Source organism: Medicago sativa, chromosome 8, assembly GCF_051527215.1.
Source record: "Medicago sativa cultivar Bolivia chromosome 8, Bolivia_mono, whole genome shotgun sequence".
In the NCBI taxonomy this organism is placed as follows: domain Eukaryota; kingdom Viridiplantae; phylum Streptophyta; class Magnoliopsida; order Fabales; family Fabaceae; genus Medicago; species Medicago sativa.
In genome coordinates this window covers 70,642,357-70,657,559 of record NC_140756.1, presented here as the reverse complement: position 1 = coordinate 70,657,559, position 15,203 = coordinate 70,642,357, and the positions used below count along the sequence as shown (strand labels likewise).

Genomic DNA, 15,203 nt, shown 5'->3' with positions numbered 1-15,203 from the left:
GCAATTCACTTTGATATTGGTTGCTTAATTATCCCTTGCTCCACACATCAAGTTTGTTATTGGTGTGTTTTTTCATCGAATCAGCAACAATACTCATACAAGACAACACTAAGATGACCCAAAATTGTTTCTCACATTTGCACTCTTGTTGTTTAATAATACATTTAACTACCGCTTGGGTTAAAACAAAGGCAAAAAACCACAAACCATAAACCCTAAACCCTAAATCCTGAGGTAAAACCAATTCAAAGAAACCTCTTGAAATTTTCAATGAAAGGCGAATGATGACAAACCAACATTTTGTAGAAGAAAGAGTAAGAATGAGAGTAAAGAGGAGAGAATGATAGGAAATGAGAGTAAGGAGGAGAGTGTGTGAGGAAATGAGAGAATGTGAGGAAATATGAGGGTTTTTATAGGGAAAAATGTAGAAAAAATAGGTTGAATGTTGAAAAAATAGGTTGAATGAATGATGGAAAAAGAGGTTGAATGATGGAAAAAGAGGTTGAATATAGAAAAAATAGATTGAATGTTGAAAATGTTGAAAAAATAGGTTGAATGTAGAAAAAATAGGTTGAATGAATGATGAAAAAAGAGGTTGAATGATGAAAATGACGGTGCATCCTAGAACACAAGTAGCGACAGTTAACTGCCGTTGGTGGCCAGCGGTTATTAACTGCCGGCGCTTTACCCAACGGTTGTTAACTGCCGCTGGAGGCATTTTAGTATTTTACTTGTGTCAATATGAAATTTTCATTCTCAGAAAAGCAATTTTCATATGGAATTTCTTGAACGGTTGGTAAATTATTGATGATAGGGTCTACTTCAATTTTATTATATAAATAATTTTTGATAAATAGTACTCCTTCCGTCCCGGAATATCTGAGCCAGTTTGGTTTTTCACACAGATTAAGAAAAATGTATAAATAAAGGGGAAAGTTGAATATATTGAATTGAGAATGATGAAAGTAGTATTAATTAGAGTTATATTGTATTGGGAATGATGAAAATTGTATTGAAAATTGAAATGACTCAGTTATTTTGGGACACTTTTTTTTAATAAATGGGTCAGATATTCCGGGACGGTGGGAATACTATATTTTTCTTGATAAATTGATGAGTGGTGTATGTCTTTTTTAATCTTTAACCCTAGATTCCTTTGAAAAAAAGCCCCGCCCAAAGTTGGGTCAAAAAAAAGTAAAATTTACTAAAAAATTGTTATAGTTAGAATTCGAGTCATATATGTTTGTTGTTGTAGTTTAATTGTTTATTTGACGATATAATATAATATTGATTATTATAATTATGATAATACATATAATTATGATAATACATCTTGCGGTCATACAAAAGAGAAATGATATTTAGACAACCATTTTTTGATAATTTTGGGACAACTTTCTCTCTCATACTCACATGATGTTGTTATCGTCTCTCTTCCTTTTTCTCTCTCCATTGTTTTTGACCAATAAGAAGTGAGAAAAACAAGATTGTCAACAAAGTTGTCATTAAATGGATGTCAAAATATCATTACTCCATACAAAATTGGGTAATTGTGATTGTGATTGAGATTAGAACTTAGATGTTATTGGTCTTATCCGTATGGTATAACTTTATTTCAAATCAAGTATGAATGTGTGTTGGCATTAAGATGATAAGTAGACATAAGAATATGATAAATCCCTTTTATAAAAGAGAAATGATATTTGAACAACCATTTTTTACAACTTTTGTAACAACTTTCTCTCTCATATTTACATTATCTTTTTACTTTCTCTCTTTATTGCTTTGGTTTTTGTGCCACTACCTCATTTCCTTTGTAAAATTTTGGTTATCACAAAAGTTGTCACATATATGGATGTTCAAATAACACAACTCTTGATAAAATAACCATCAGTACGCCATGTTTATAGATCCATTTGTCTATAACAGTATTGTGCAAAGCAACATTAGCAAGCAGCAAAAACACCCACTCCTCCTCCCAAGCAAAGAGTATTCTTCTCTACCTCCAACCCCCATCAAATGATTTTTTAACTGAATAAACCAACAAATTAGTCCTCACTTTGTAAAAAACTCTTAAATAAGTCCATGATTTTATGAATATATCAAAAAATCCTTTAACTCTTTTAAACCCTTACATTAGTTTCTATATTTAACTACCTACTTTCAATTCAGTCATCATATTTTAACAACTTAATTAACGCCAATTAGTCCCTAAATTTATATATCCACTTACTCTCAGTTTAGTACCTATCGTAATCTTTGAAGGACTAATATGACTAAAACTCAAAAGAGTCGTAGACATCTTTAAAATATTCATAAAGTTTAGAACCTATTGAAAAACAACTTACAAAGTCAGTGACTAAATTAATTGTTTACTATTTTTCAATTTCTCCATCAAAAGTCGTTTTAGTCCCCAATGATCGGTTTTTGTTTTTACTTTTACAACATATTTATACTTTTTACTGCTTAATTGATCAAATTAATGAATTGCATTTTACTACTTATTCTCCTTCTCCTACTCCTTTTTTGTTTTTGTCGTTGCTATTATTATTATTATTATTATTATTATTATTATTATTATTATTATTATTATTATTATTATTTCCTCTGTTCTCTCAATATAATTAATATTAAATAAAAAAAAGTAATTGTGAATTATGTTACAAAAATATCTTTCATTAACAGTGTAGAAAATATAAATCAAATTATTATAGAAAAAAGATTGTCAAAAAAAAAATTGGAAAAAAAATGCATAATTGAAAAATAAGTATCAATAATTCTTTCCCTAAAAAAAAGTATCAATAATTCTTGTAAAAAAAGTATTAATAACTCTTTGATATAAAATGCCATGTAATTTGAGATAATTTTTTGTTGTTAGAATGACAATAGTCTAAGAAAAGGCAGTATTGTTATGGAAAGTCACAATCTATTTTTCTTTTTCTTTTGGGTAACGAGGACCGACCGGTTAGTTACGCAAGTTCTTTTAAAGGCAAATGAAAATAATGTCTCTCAATACAAAAGAAGTTTATAATCAATAATATTTGTATTTATTTGACATTTTTGAAACCATGAACCTAGCTAGCTAGCACGAGGGAAGCTAGAGCACTTCTATGGGACTGAATGACTGATATGAGACCACCAAATAGAGACAATACTGTTTATGGCCATGCTTGTTGAAGTTGCTAGATTTCAACAGGAAACGCTATGATGTGCCCAATTTAAGGTAAACACAATAAAATAATACTCCATCCGATCCTTATTATAAGAAACAGTTGACTTTTTTGGTTCATAGAATAATTAATGTATCTTGTTATAAATATAGACTAGATACATCACTTACACAATGAACCTAAAAAGTCAACTTTTTCTTATAATAAGGACCGGAGGGAGTATTTGTGTATAGGCTGAATCGTGAACTATATCGTTTTCTTTAAGATGTTCTCTGACATTATTCAAATTATGTTCGTAAGACTGATAATCAACCACAGCGTTCTTTGGATAAAACAACTGAGACAAATTGTATCGATTTCATACCACACCATAGAAATATTGTTTTAGAATTACACCCTCAATATGACTATTACGACCACTCTTATTATGGTTGGAGACTAGTTGAAACCGAAAGGGATAAAAATGAGAGAAGAAATAACTGCTTGAAAATTTAAAATTAACGAGGGGGAAAAGAGCAAGAATTATCAAAAAACTAAGAGAATTTCTTTGATGTGTAGAATGAGTTATGCATAGTCTTCTATTTATAGAGGGACATCACAACCATTTAAGGAGGAACCACAACTCAGTTAGGTGAAACTTGAGAGGAGGAACCAATTCGGTTGAGCGAAACTTAGGGAAGGAGGAACCAACTCGGCCGAGTCAAGTAACACAAAAAACTAATGAAAGCGGATAGGAACATAAAAACATGGGCAAAAATACGGGAAGAGACATACACAAAAATAAATAATTTTTCTTTTCATTTTCCGTGTACTAAAAAGCATCATTTAACCAAGCCCAGTTGAGTGGTGGTGTCGTTATATGCTTTCACCCTGTTCACAAAATTGGGTACTTAAAAAGGGCAATTTATGCCAAGCCAATTGGGTACTTAAAAGGCAATTTATGCCAAGCCGAATGGTGGTAGTACCGTTATATGCTTTCACCCTGTTCATAAAATTGAATACACCCTGAAGGCATACCCTTAAAATCCACTTCTAGTCTAGTATATAAACACTAATAGTTGGTGCTAATTTTTCAATGCGGTCCGGACTCCGGACATCGACAATTATCAATTCACACATCCGTTCAAAATCTTAAGATTTGATGTTTACTCTTCAATTTCCCACCAATTCCGGCTAAGGTTCCAACACGATTTAGTTCTCCTCATAAAAATTAACCTAGTTTCGCTGCTATATCTTATCAAGTAATCATACACTACTTGTGGATGGTGAACACACGTAAAAGGTAAAGAAAATCAACTTTTCTCAAAGCAAGCAAAGTCCTGATTTGGTTAATATGTTGAACAAGGTCCATTCCAATGTTGGTTCGATGTTAATGTGGTTGGACTTTGTGGTGCAATTTTATTTCTTTTTATGGAGCCAGTGTGTTCAACACAAACTCCAATCTTAAGTCACCTACCTTCAGTGACGGATCCAGAAATTTTAATAAGTGGGGTCAAAGTTATATCATAAAAATTTATATAAAACTATACAAACGTGTAAGCGTGCAAAATTTATATAGGTTATGTTTATAATTACTCTAAAATGTTGATTTTTTAAGATATTTTTCTATTTCTAGCCGAGTATCAAAAATATAACCCTAATTAATTATTTTTTCAACCACCAACATCAATCATAGAGCCTTTTTCAACAAATATAAGAATACTTTAAAATATAATAGTAGTTTTATGACCTTGCTAACGATACGCTCTTAGAGAATTAGTTAAATATTTCATAAAAGAAAAAAAATTCTTAAAAATAAGCGTTATTTTTGTCGATATAATAATTACAACAACTTTTTATAAAAACTTACTTCTTTTAATGTATTATCTAGTGCTCTTAGAATACTCATTAAGATCCTTCTTAGTTTTGTAATTTTTTATAGCGTTATAAATGAACTATCTGAAGACAATAATACTGTATAAGTAGGGTCAAACGACATAAATATCAAATTTCAGGTTAAACATACAATATGCAAGTGGTGGCAATTGGGGTCGGTTGACCCCATTGCCCCCACATTGCATCCGTGCCTGCCTACCTTTTTTAACTATTGCACTACCATTTTCATTTTGCAATATTCATTGCGTGTTTGGATTACTGTATTATTTTTTTGGATTGGAAATACTGTGGTTTTGATAAAAGTTTCACTTTAGAAATTTTTAAAATCAGTTACACTAGTTACTTCAAAAAAAATAAAAATCAGTTACACTAGTATAATTTTATGAGTTGATTTTGTGTGACCATATGGTGTTAGTTAAATAGTGAGAATTTGATCTTATAATTTTAAGAGACAAAATTTCAAGGCTTAAATATGAAAATGGTCCCTGCAAATATTAGGCGTTTTGGTTTTGGTCCCTATAAAAATATTTTTTTGGTTTTAGTCCCTGCAAATATAGAATATTTGGTTTTGGTCCTTGGTATTTTGTTTTAATCCTTGTAAAATCATTTCATATTGAAATTGGTCCCTCTAATATTCATTTCAGTCCTCATTTTGAGGGACTAAAATCAAATATTCTACATATTACAAGGACTAAATTCAATATGAATCAATTTTACAAGGACTAAAACAAAATACCAAGGACCAAAACTAAATTTTTTATATTTGCAGGGACTAAAACCAAAAAAATATTTTTACAGGGACTAAAACCAAAATGTCAGAATTTGCAGGGACTATTTTCATATTTAAGCCAAATTTCAATTTCATGTGAAACGATTATAAAATAGTCATTGCACCCACTTTAATTAATAATAATTTTTACTTTCATCAATTTTCTCTTTCCTTTTCTTCTATTTTTTTACAAAAACTAGTTACAAACCGGTGCTTCGCACGGGGTGTATTGCTTTTTTTCGGATAATTTTGTTGGCAAACACATATTTGTTAATACACTTTAAAAGTAAACTGATTCGAAATTGGAAGACACGAATGACTACAATCAGAGTAAACAGGGTTAGCTCTTTGTTGAGGAGTCAAATCACCACTATAAACTGAAGGGTGTGCATCTTTTCTAATAGATATTTTTTACCTCAATAAGAGATATCTTCCTAAGTCCTGACCAAAAAAAAAATATATCTTCCTAAGTTTAAAAATATTTGTACATATTTTTTAGTTTATATCATGTGATTCGTGTCTAGTGAAATCAAGTTATTGGACCAAAGTAACATTCATTCAACAACAAAAAGATTATCGTAAAAACTTCCTTCAACTGAATGAAATTCTTTGTACTATTATTAAGTATAAACATTAGGTATGCGATAGCATACATAAGTTACATGGAGCAAGTTACTACTGCTAAATATATGGTCTACATTTTTTACGGTTACAATATACAGGAGTCCTAGAAGTAGAACCTTAGCAAGTCCTCACATGACAAGGAAAAACCAAATTCAAGAAAAACAAAACTCAAACCTCACAGAAAATCAACATATTATGAAAGCCATACATACTAACTCATTTGCACCGACAATTTTTACACATAATAAATTCTCTTTCTTCAAATTTAGTTTGGACTTTTCTTGTCCAAATGGTAGAAAATGTTTTATCATTGCTCCAAATCCTTAGCTTAAGTAACTCATAAACAATCGTTCCAACCAAAAATCCAAGAGCAGCACTTGATCCAACCAATGAAACAGCAGTACAAATAAGTGCCACAAAATAATCTTCTTTACTATTCATATCCCTAGCACACATAGCTAATTCAATACCAGCAAACAAAAGCAACACACCTAAAATCAGAACAGGAAATTGTTGTAAAATGTGTGCCTAAGATGTTCCTAAAACCTGCAATCCCAATACCAGTTTTGCAAAACCAAGAAGTGCCACACACCCTCCACTTCTTTCACCAAATTTATGTTGTCCTGCTAGTCCACCAACACCATGACAAGTTGGCACATCACCAAACCAAGAACCAACTAAATTCATTAGTCCAACTGTCACTGAAATTGATGTAACTGAAAATTCCCTTTCAGGGAAAAGATCTGTTGACAATTTACAAACAGCTATCACTGAGTTCAGCATTGACAATGGAAGTTGTGGAATTGCACCTTTAATAAAATCTTTTATCCAATTTTGTTTAGTGAATTTCATTACTTCTATTGAAGATGGTCCAACTTTAATTTCATGTACAACTCCACTTCTTATATACATTTCTCATCCCTATCCTTGGACTGAATAATGTCAGCTTTATAAAATTCCATTTTATACAATTCCATTGTGTCTAAATCCATCAAAATGATCGACATTTGCTTGCGCCTTGTGAATTCAAAAACAATGTGTCCTAGAAGATTATGGAATTGAACAAATAAATAGTCCAATTTAGGAAGAAAAAAACAAACACAGTCTGCTAGCATGATCCAGTATCCAAGATATATGATAAAATGAAGCATAAACAATTGAAAATAAATAAGACTCACAAGAGGATTTGTAGCTTGAAGAACTTGATTTGTAATCTCAACCTCCCACTCAAAAACAGAAGAGGACACACCGTGGTTCTTCTCAGAAGATTGATGAAGCGGGTCGAATTCAGTTAATTTCTCATTGTGGTTGGTAAGACATCCTTCCATAGGCACAACCTCATCGGTAAAATCAACTTGAACAACATCCATAGATTTGTCCTATTCGGCCAATTTGAATAAAAAACACACACTTCATAAAACATAATATACTTCGATATCTAAATATAACTAAACCAATACAATAAGACAGCCACCTAAGTTACTTAAGTTTGACAGGCACTGATGACACTTACCCTATGTCACAATGACAACTAAGGGAATACAATATGATAGTCACCTTAGATCATATTGACAACATTACACATGAGTTACATATTGAATACTTTGACAGCTCCACATATATTCACATGAATTCAAAAAAAATTAACAACCTTAGATATGATTAGAAACTATAATACATTCAATTTGGTATTGTCAGGTACCCCAAGAAACTTCTTATTCCCTACTTAGCTTGCAGGGCATTGCAATCATTCTTACTTAGTTCCCTCAAGTGAAAGGGTAATTCAAGGAACTATTACTTGTCAAGTGTGCAAGCATCCTGTAAAGAAGTTTGTGGTTTATCAGCCATGGATGATTTAGGCAAGTTGAGTCTTGTGTTACTTTCAAGTTTATCTCTTACTGAGTTTCAGTGTATTATTCAAAAAACAATTAGCGAGCGGCGTTTATGGTCCTTGTTAAAAAGAACCAGCGATCTTCTTAAAATAATGTACAATCACCTTTTCATAGTCCTTGTTAGCAAATGCAGTTGCAAGAATCACCTGAAACCAAGATGATGTTTTTTAGGAGGTTATTATTTATGAACTAATAGAAGCCGAGAGAGTAATGAATCACATCTCACCTGCCCGGCAACAGCCAGACCATCCGTAAGAAGGGACACTGCCAACCAAACCTGCAGACAGACTTGAAATGCAGACATGGATGTTGCTCCGTGGTGTGCAGCTAACGATGCAGCCAGTGTCACGCAGAATGTTACCGCAATGACTCTCATGAATAATAGAAAACCTGCAAGACAATAATGAAACGGGAAGGACAATCAATGGAACTACCAATTTGAACGAAAAAGGAGTAGCACGAAGGAAATTTCTAAGAATTAAATAGTTCTTTGTTTATAAATAAACAAACAAATAAATTGGAAGAATACTACCTTTCCATCAGGGAGCTCAGCCCTATAAACAGATCCAAGAGTGCCTTCCCCGATTCGATTTTCTTGGGAAAAGCTATTTGTATATTGCTGCAGTGACACGACAGTATATATTTTAACAGAACTTGTCATAACTTGTCTTTCAGTTGCTTCGGTAGTTGCAGCCGGATTGACGATGACCTTCTCACCAGGAATGCTCGGCAGAGAATGTGGTGGTGGTTGAAGGAGTGAAGGTTACACATATAAGGAGAGGTCTGATGCATAAAATAGAATACTTATTCTAATAGTTACAGAAGCTAACAACTATTATTTCTTCAATTTATCTTAGAACCTCAATTCGTAAACACATAAACCATACTCAGCGATAGACACTAAAAGACTACCACTTTACATCACATTTCCATTACAACTAACCTTTTCTGGTTCATGACATGCTTGTGTGACATTTACTAATTGGTTTAAACACACATATATAATATATGATGAATGAGAAGAAGATAATTTGTTTCACTGAAATAACTTTTACATATGATTTCCTTCATGTCTGTTGCATGTGGGTTTGGAAATAACCATTAGTTTTAAGTAAATTTGAACTAAATATTTTGCGGAACCAACCTCTGAATTAATGTGCTGCTCAATTTATCAATCAGATGAAGTCCAATAGAACATCAATATGCCTTTCCAAAGGCAAAAGAAGAAAAAAATTGCTTCACAATTAACTTTTTGTTTAAATAATAACCTCTAATGCAGAACACACAGAAAATGAATGTTACAAACATGGATCTGCGGGTTTAGCTGCTTTAACAACTACTTAGAACTTTCTCATAGAACTCTATATGCTTCTCTGACAGAAAACAAACAAATAGAGAAAAGAAGTCATTGTGTTGCATATAGTAAGTGGCAATAGAACTTAAATCTAATTTGCAAGTCAAATTTGATAATCTCTATCACTCTTATGAAACATTGTTGTTTTCTTTTAAATTATCTTCTACATGTTCTCTGTGATTTCTTGCAGGGGATACATGATTTATATACACAAAAAGTGCAAGCACATAAGCATACCTGAGTCATATTTAGAGCAAAAACCATAGCAATATTTCTAGCATCCAATTTGTTATACTCCTCTTCAACTACAACATCAGCCATAAGATCAACAGCCCAATTAAGCAAAGCTGATTCAACTGGTTTCAGCTGCTTCACAAGCTTAACAAATTCTTCTTCAGTGTGCATTCAAGAACTTCCTCAGGTGAAAGTCCATCTAACACTCCTGAAGGAAGTTCCCTAAACCATGCTTTAATTAAGCCAGCCAAGCAATGTACATCAATGTCAATTGGCACAATGCCACTATTCAATTGCTCCTTCAAATGTTCCTCTTCACCGTTTTCTAGATTTATACAAAATATTCCTTCAGCCTGAAAATTCATTAATTAAAAAGTGATAAAAGCAGGAAAAAAATTATAGTTGGTTCACATAATCTGGAAAACTGACATATCATAAATTTTGTACTTACCTTTAGTCCTCCTCTGTGAGTATAACCTCTCCTGCATCAGTAACAGAATAGTGGGGACACTATTTCCTTTTGAATCATAAGAACATTGCGTTGATTCTACTCAGACACCAAACACACTAACACTGCAGTTATTCATGATCACAAATCACATCAGAATATGGATAAACATTAGTAAAAATAATGATTTAATTGCTTTTGGAAAATTTTAATTATAAAACGGCTTGCATTTTATGAAAAAGTAAACACAAAACAAAAGCATAAGAAAATATTAAGATGAACTTTTCAAATCCTACATTACAGTTGGCCAAACTTTCCACATCCCCTTGAACGCCCAGTCTTTTGATCCCACATAACTCTTGCATCTCTAAAACCATCAAAAAGATAAAGTTAGTGAGCCATGCCAAGTCACCAACAAAGTTGTTTAGTATGCAATGCACCATTATCACATATATGGAAGCACAAGACTAAAGGCCTGGGACTATCTATCTTAATTTGCATACACTAATTAAAACTCAATTTTGGATTTAGGTGAATGGTTCAATGCAGATCCTGAGGCAATCATGGCACAATCCCTCCAAACTGGTGGAGGACCAAATGTCTCAGATGCATACACATTAATGGACTTCCATGGCCATTGTATAATTGTTCTGCAAAAGGTATCAAGTTCTAATCAATATATCTTCCGTATAACTGTATGAATGATATAAGTTTCAATTTTCACTGTCATCTAAAGTTTTAGGATCCATCAACCAATGCCATTAAAAATCAATCAAAGTTTTGGATAAGGAATCACAAATCTACGTCTCATCCAAAAAAATTAGATTCATCAACCAAATTCATTAAAAATCAATCAAACTTTCAAGTCTACACAAAGAAAACTCATTTAAGTATCCAACAAACATTTCTACGCAAAGAAAACTTATCATCAACAAACCCAGCAAATCACTAATTTTAAACCTCACCAACAAACACATAAAACTTATCACCTGTTCAGTCCACAAAGAAAAAACTTTTCATATCATAAATTGGTAACACAAAGTAAAATGTGTGCAACTCAACCATGGCGAAGAATTTTATAACGTAAAGAAAGATTTAACATCCATACCAAAAGCGGCACACAACATAAATAAATTACATAAAAAAATATATATTGCCTGGTTGCCCACCTGCACTATTATGGGAGGCCTTAAAATTGTCATGGTTGTTGAACATTCCAAAGGCTAGACTACATCCCAGGAGCGAACCGGCAATGCTTCCATGCACAGTTTTGGCAAGAACAAAAGTCCCTTCATCGTCCCGAAGACAAATACCAACACCGGTGCGATTATAGGGGATAGAAAAAGCTGCATCAACGTTACATTTGAATCGACCACTCGCAGGGGGCTGCCACTTGATCTGATGCGGTTCAACAATAACAGATGCTGCAGGAACATAAGCTGAACTGTCATCAGCAGCAGGCTGTTGCTGCAGACCCTGTGGTGCAAGCTGCACAAATGAATCATGTAAGTAAAATAAAATTGTAAAACACGAAGGCAAAAACATAAATGAAACCTGATAATCTATATCCATTTTTCCCATTTTTGGTTGCATACATACTTTTTCGAAACCTCACAATGCCCTTGAAGATAATGCTCTAAAGGCCACTCGTATATCATCTCATTCATCAAATACTTGTCCAATTAGACAAAAAGATACTAAAATATATTTATTACAATATATAATACAACTTGGTCTCACCAGTTTTCTCAGGAGTGGCATTTTTTGTTTTCTTAGAAACTGGAGTTTTTGAAGCAGATTCATTGGGCCTCTTCTTTCCCTGGTCCACCTTCAAAATAGAATGACAAGTTTGTCTCAAATCACAGTAATAACGATAATAATTATAACAAATGAAATAACATCATGATAGCAATGTGTCATTACCTTCTTCACAGGAGTCTCTTCCTCGTCATCTTCATCACTCTCATCTTCATCTTGACTATCACTATCAGCATTCTCCATCTACAATTATCAAGATTAAAACAATATTAATAAAATGTTGAGCTCAGACATGCATAATCAAGACTTATATTTACTGAAGATGAGAAGGAAATCTGCCTAAGCTAAGAACACTATATGATAACCCCCTAGCACTTTTAACAAATTTATCTCATTTCAACTTCGTATATATTAGATTGAAGGACATGATGGCTTCAAAAAATGGACAACTTATAGCAACATGCAACTAAACAAAACATTGATCGAATACCTCATCATCAGAGCTTCCAATTTCATCACCAGATTCATCAAAATCTTCATCTTTCACATCCTTTGGATCAACAACCTTCACATGTTTTGCAGGTGCAACATTTTTAGCATCAGCTTTTTTAGGTTCAGAAACCTTCAATTTTCATGTCTGAAAGTTTATTAAGCCAGTTACTCTTACCAAATTACTAAGCTACTAAATTATTGCAGCACACCAAGAATTTCAATACAGATTAGAGCACAGAAAATGAGACTTCTAATTTTAGTCCCATTCAACACATAAACAGATGTGTTAAACATAAAATCATTTATGCTACTCCTTGACCTCCAGAAAGCACTCTTCTCCTAAAAAGTCTTGCTAAGATTAGATTCACTTCATGATTATTTTTTCTGCATTTCATTATACATTCTTTATTACATCAACCAAGTGTTCTAACATGAATAAGTGCAACATGATCAGACTCATTATGAGTTTAGTAAATTCATGAATGAATGCAATGTAACTGTAGATAGAAACTATGCACAATTGCCTAATTTCAGGAATATGCAGATCAACTAAAAGTTGAATCAAAGTATGCACATATGCAGAAATATTACAGAACATTGAAACCAAGACTAAAGCAACATCCTGTATCACACCACATATCAAATTTTACCAGATCAGATACACAATTGCCTTACTTCCACTGGATGAAGTTTTTATTCATGAATATTAACTGATTCATGTTCCACCAGATTTTGCAGCAACTCCAACAAAAATCTTCAACCTGAAAATTAAAATAAGAAAACATCTTAACCAATGTTCTTATTTCATTTCTAATCATTAACACTAATACTAATAACAAACATTCAAAACTAAACCTGTCAAGATTTATTAAAATAACAAATAAGCAAATTTATTATATACATAATAAATTTATATTGCAACTACTACTAATATAATACATTAATCTACTTAGTTGTTCATCAAACAACTATTAAATACTACAAGTTTATTATCATACATTAGCTTTCTATACAATGCAGGGCATTGTGTTCACTTACCTCATTTGAGATTCTCTTCTAGATTAAGTTTCATAATCACAATCAACTTCTACACTAATCACAAGTTCTGATATAAATTTATCAAATGACTTGTATTCATAAAGTTCTACCAAACCAGTCCTAAAATTCAGTTTACAATAGTCAGAGCTCAACTTCGTCTTTTTAATTAAAATATAAAACGACGTCCAAATTGAGTAAATGAACATTCCCTGGAAAGCTTAGAATGTATAGTTTATAAATATGATTTTATCTTTGGTGTTTAACAATCTAATTCATACAGTTTTATCAAAGAACTTGCATATATACAGAAACAGGGCAGAAACTTTAACTCAACTTGAAACCTGAATTGCTCATACTTTACTCAATGTAATTCAACGATTCTTGAGCCTATTCTATAAATATTTTTGTCTACTTTGCAATGGTTCAAGTTTCACTCTCAAATGATCTTTGTATAAAAAACTATGCTCAATTTACTAACAGGGTATCCAATCTGCAAATTGCAGAATTTTACTTTCTCTTACTCAATTGATTCTACTTTTACATTTTTTAATCTAAAACATTATTATCATGATATAACAGTATAAAAGTAACATTCACAAATAAGATTAGCACGAACATCCATGCCAAATTCAACCATATTTTTCAGCACATTAACATTTGTTCTTATTCTTAGAATCATAGGTGTACAAAACATCAAAGGAACATAATAAAGTAACATAATTTGGTAACTTAGGTGCTGTAAAAATAAATTATATGAAATCTTACAAAATTCTCGAACAAGAGACCAACCAAGACCAACTTGTTCATATAATCTCCTAAAGGCCTGCAGTAAAAATAGAATTTCATACTGGAACATTCACCAGTGAAACACAAAATTAGGGCACAAAACTAATTCAAAATCAAATTAAATTCATATCAAACATAACCCTAATGAAATTCAACAACAATTTCACACCACAAGTGAAATAAATATAAGTATGTGAATTATAATTCAACAGTGAACCACAAAATTAGGGCATAAAAAATACCAAAATCAAAATTTCAAAATCAAATTATAGCATGACTCACTTTGATAACACAATTAGGAACTCATGCATAGCTTTGTAATGATTCTTGAAGGTTTGAAAAATTTGGAGAAGATGGTGAATAGTGAGAAGAGGAGGCCGCATCTTCTTTTCTTTCTCCATCGCTTCCCTTCTTTTCCTTCTTCTCCTCCCTCGACCCTCTCTGTCTCAATTCTGTTTCTGTTTTTTTTTCTTTTCTCTATCAACAACTCATATATATATAGGCAAGGGCATCTCCAATAATTAATTTACCATAATACCCCCAATAAGGGTAAAATGGTAATTTCTACGGACATTCATTTTCATATTAGGTATAGATTGATTTTATTCCATTCTGTTGCAACCAGTTTGAAGAACGAGTTGCACTTGAGTCAAAAAGAGAAGAAGATCAGAGTTGCACTTATTTGTTTTATGCTAATTATATAGATAGATACCCTATGCTTTTAAATTTCTATCTAGACCAAAGCAAGAACCCAGTTTTGACA

At 32.2% G+C, this 15,203-nt stretch overlaps 1 protein-coding gene and 1 pseudogene across 15 annotated transcripts; both read right to left on the bottom strand.

The window, feature by feature from the left end:
* Nucleotides 1–6,410: 6,410 nt before the first annotated feature.
* On the bottom strand, nt 6,411–14,909 carry LOC146901076 (uncharacterized). Of its 15 annotated transcripts, none has more exons than XM_085733710.1 (15): nt 14,723–14,909; nt 14,420–14,501; nt 13,292–13,377; nt 12,615–12,761; nt 12,290–12,367; nt 12,107–12,194; nt 11,536–11,854; nt 10,663–10,733; nt 10,370–10,491; nt 9,922–10,271; nt 8,863–9,113; nt 8,557–8,720; nt 8,435–8,476; nt 7,617–8,256; nt 6,411–7,480 (listed from the first exon to the last, which is right to left on the bottom strand). In XM_085733710.1, the coding sequence occupies exons 6-9, from the start codon at nt 12,167–12,169 to the stop codon at nt 10,486–10,488; spliced, it is 459 nt and encodes a 152-aa protein (XP_085589836.1). In that variant the 5' UTR covers nt 12,170–12,194; nt 12,290–12,367; nt 12,615–12,761; nt 13,292–13,377; nt 14,420–14,501; nt 14,723–14,909; the 3' UTR covers nt 6,411–7,480; nt 7,617–8,256; nt 8,435–8,476; nt 8,557–8,720; nt 8,863–9,113; nt 9,922–10,271; nt 10,370–10,485. The 15 variants fall into 15 exon arrangements, 14 of the variants coding, with proteins under 14 accessions (XP_085589836.1, XP_085589844.1, XP_085589840.1 ...); XM_085733718.1 differs by having other exon boundaries at nt 12,615–12,689; nt 14,420–14,477; nt 14,723–14,906; XM_085733714.1 differs by having other exon boundaries at nt 7,617–8,476; nt 13,267–13,377.
* Nucleotides 6,491–7,350, bottom strand: LOC146901077 (molybdate transporter 1 pseudogene; annotated as a pseudogene).
* Nucleotides 14,910–15,203: the final 294 nt, after the last annotated feature.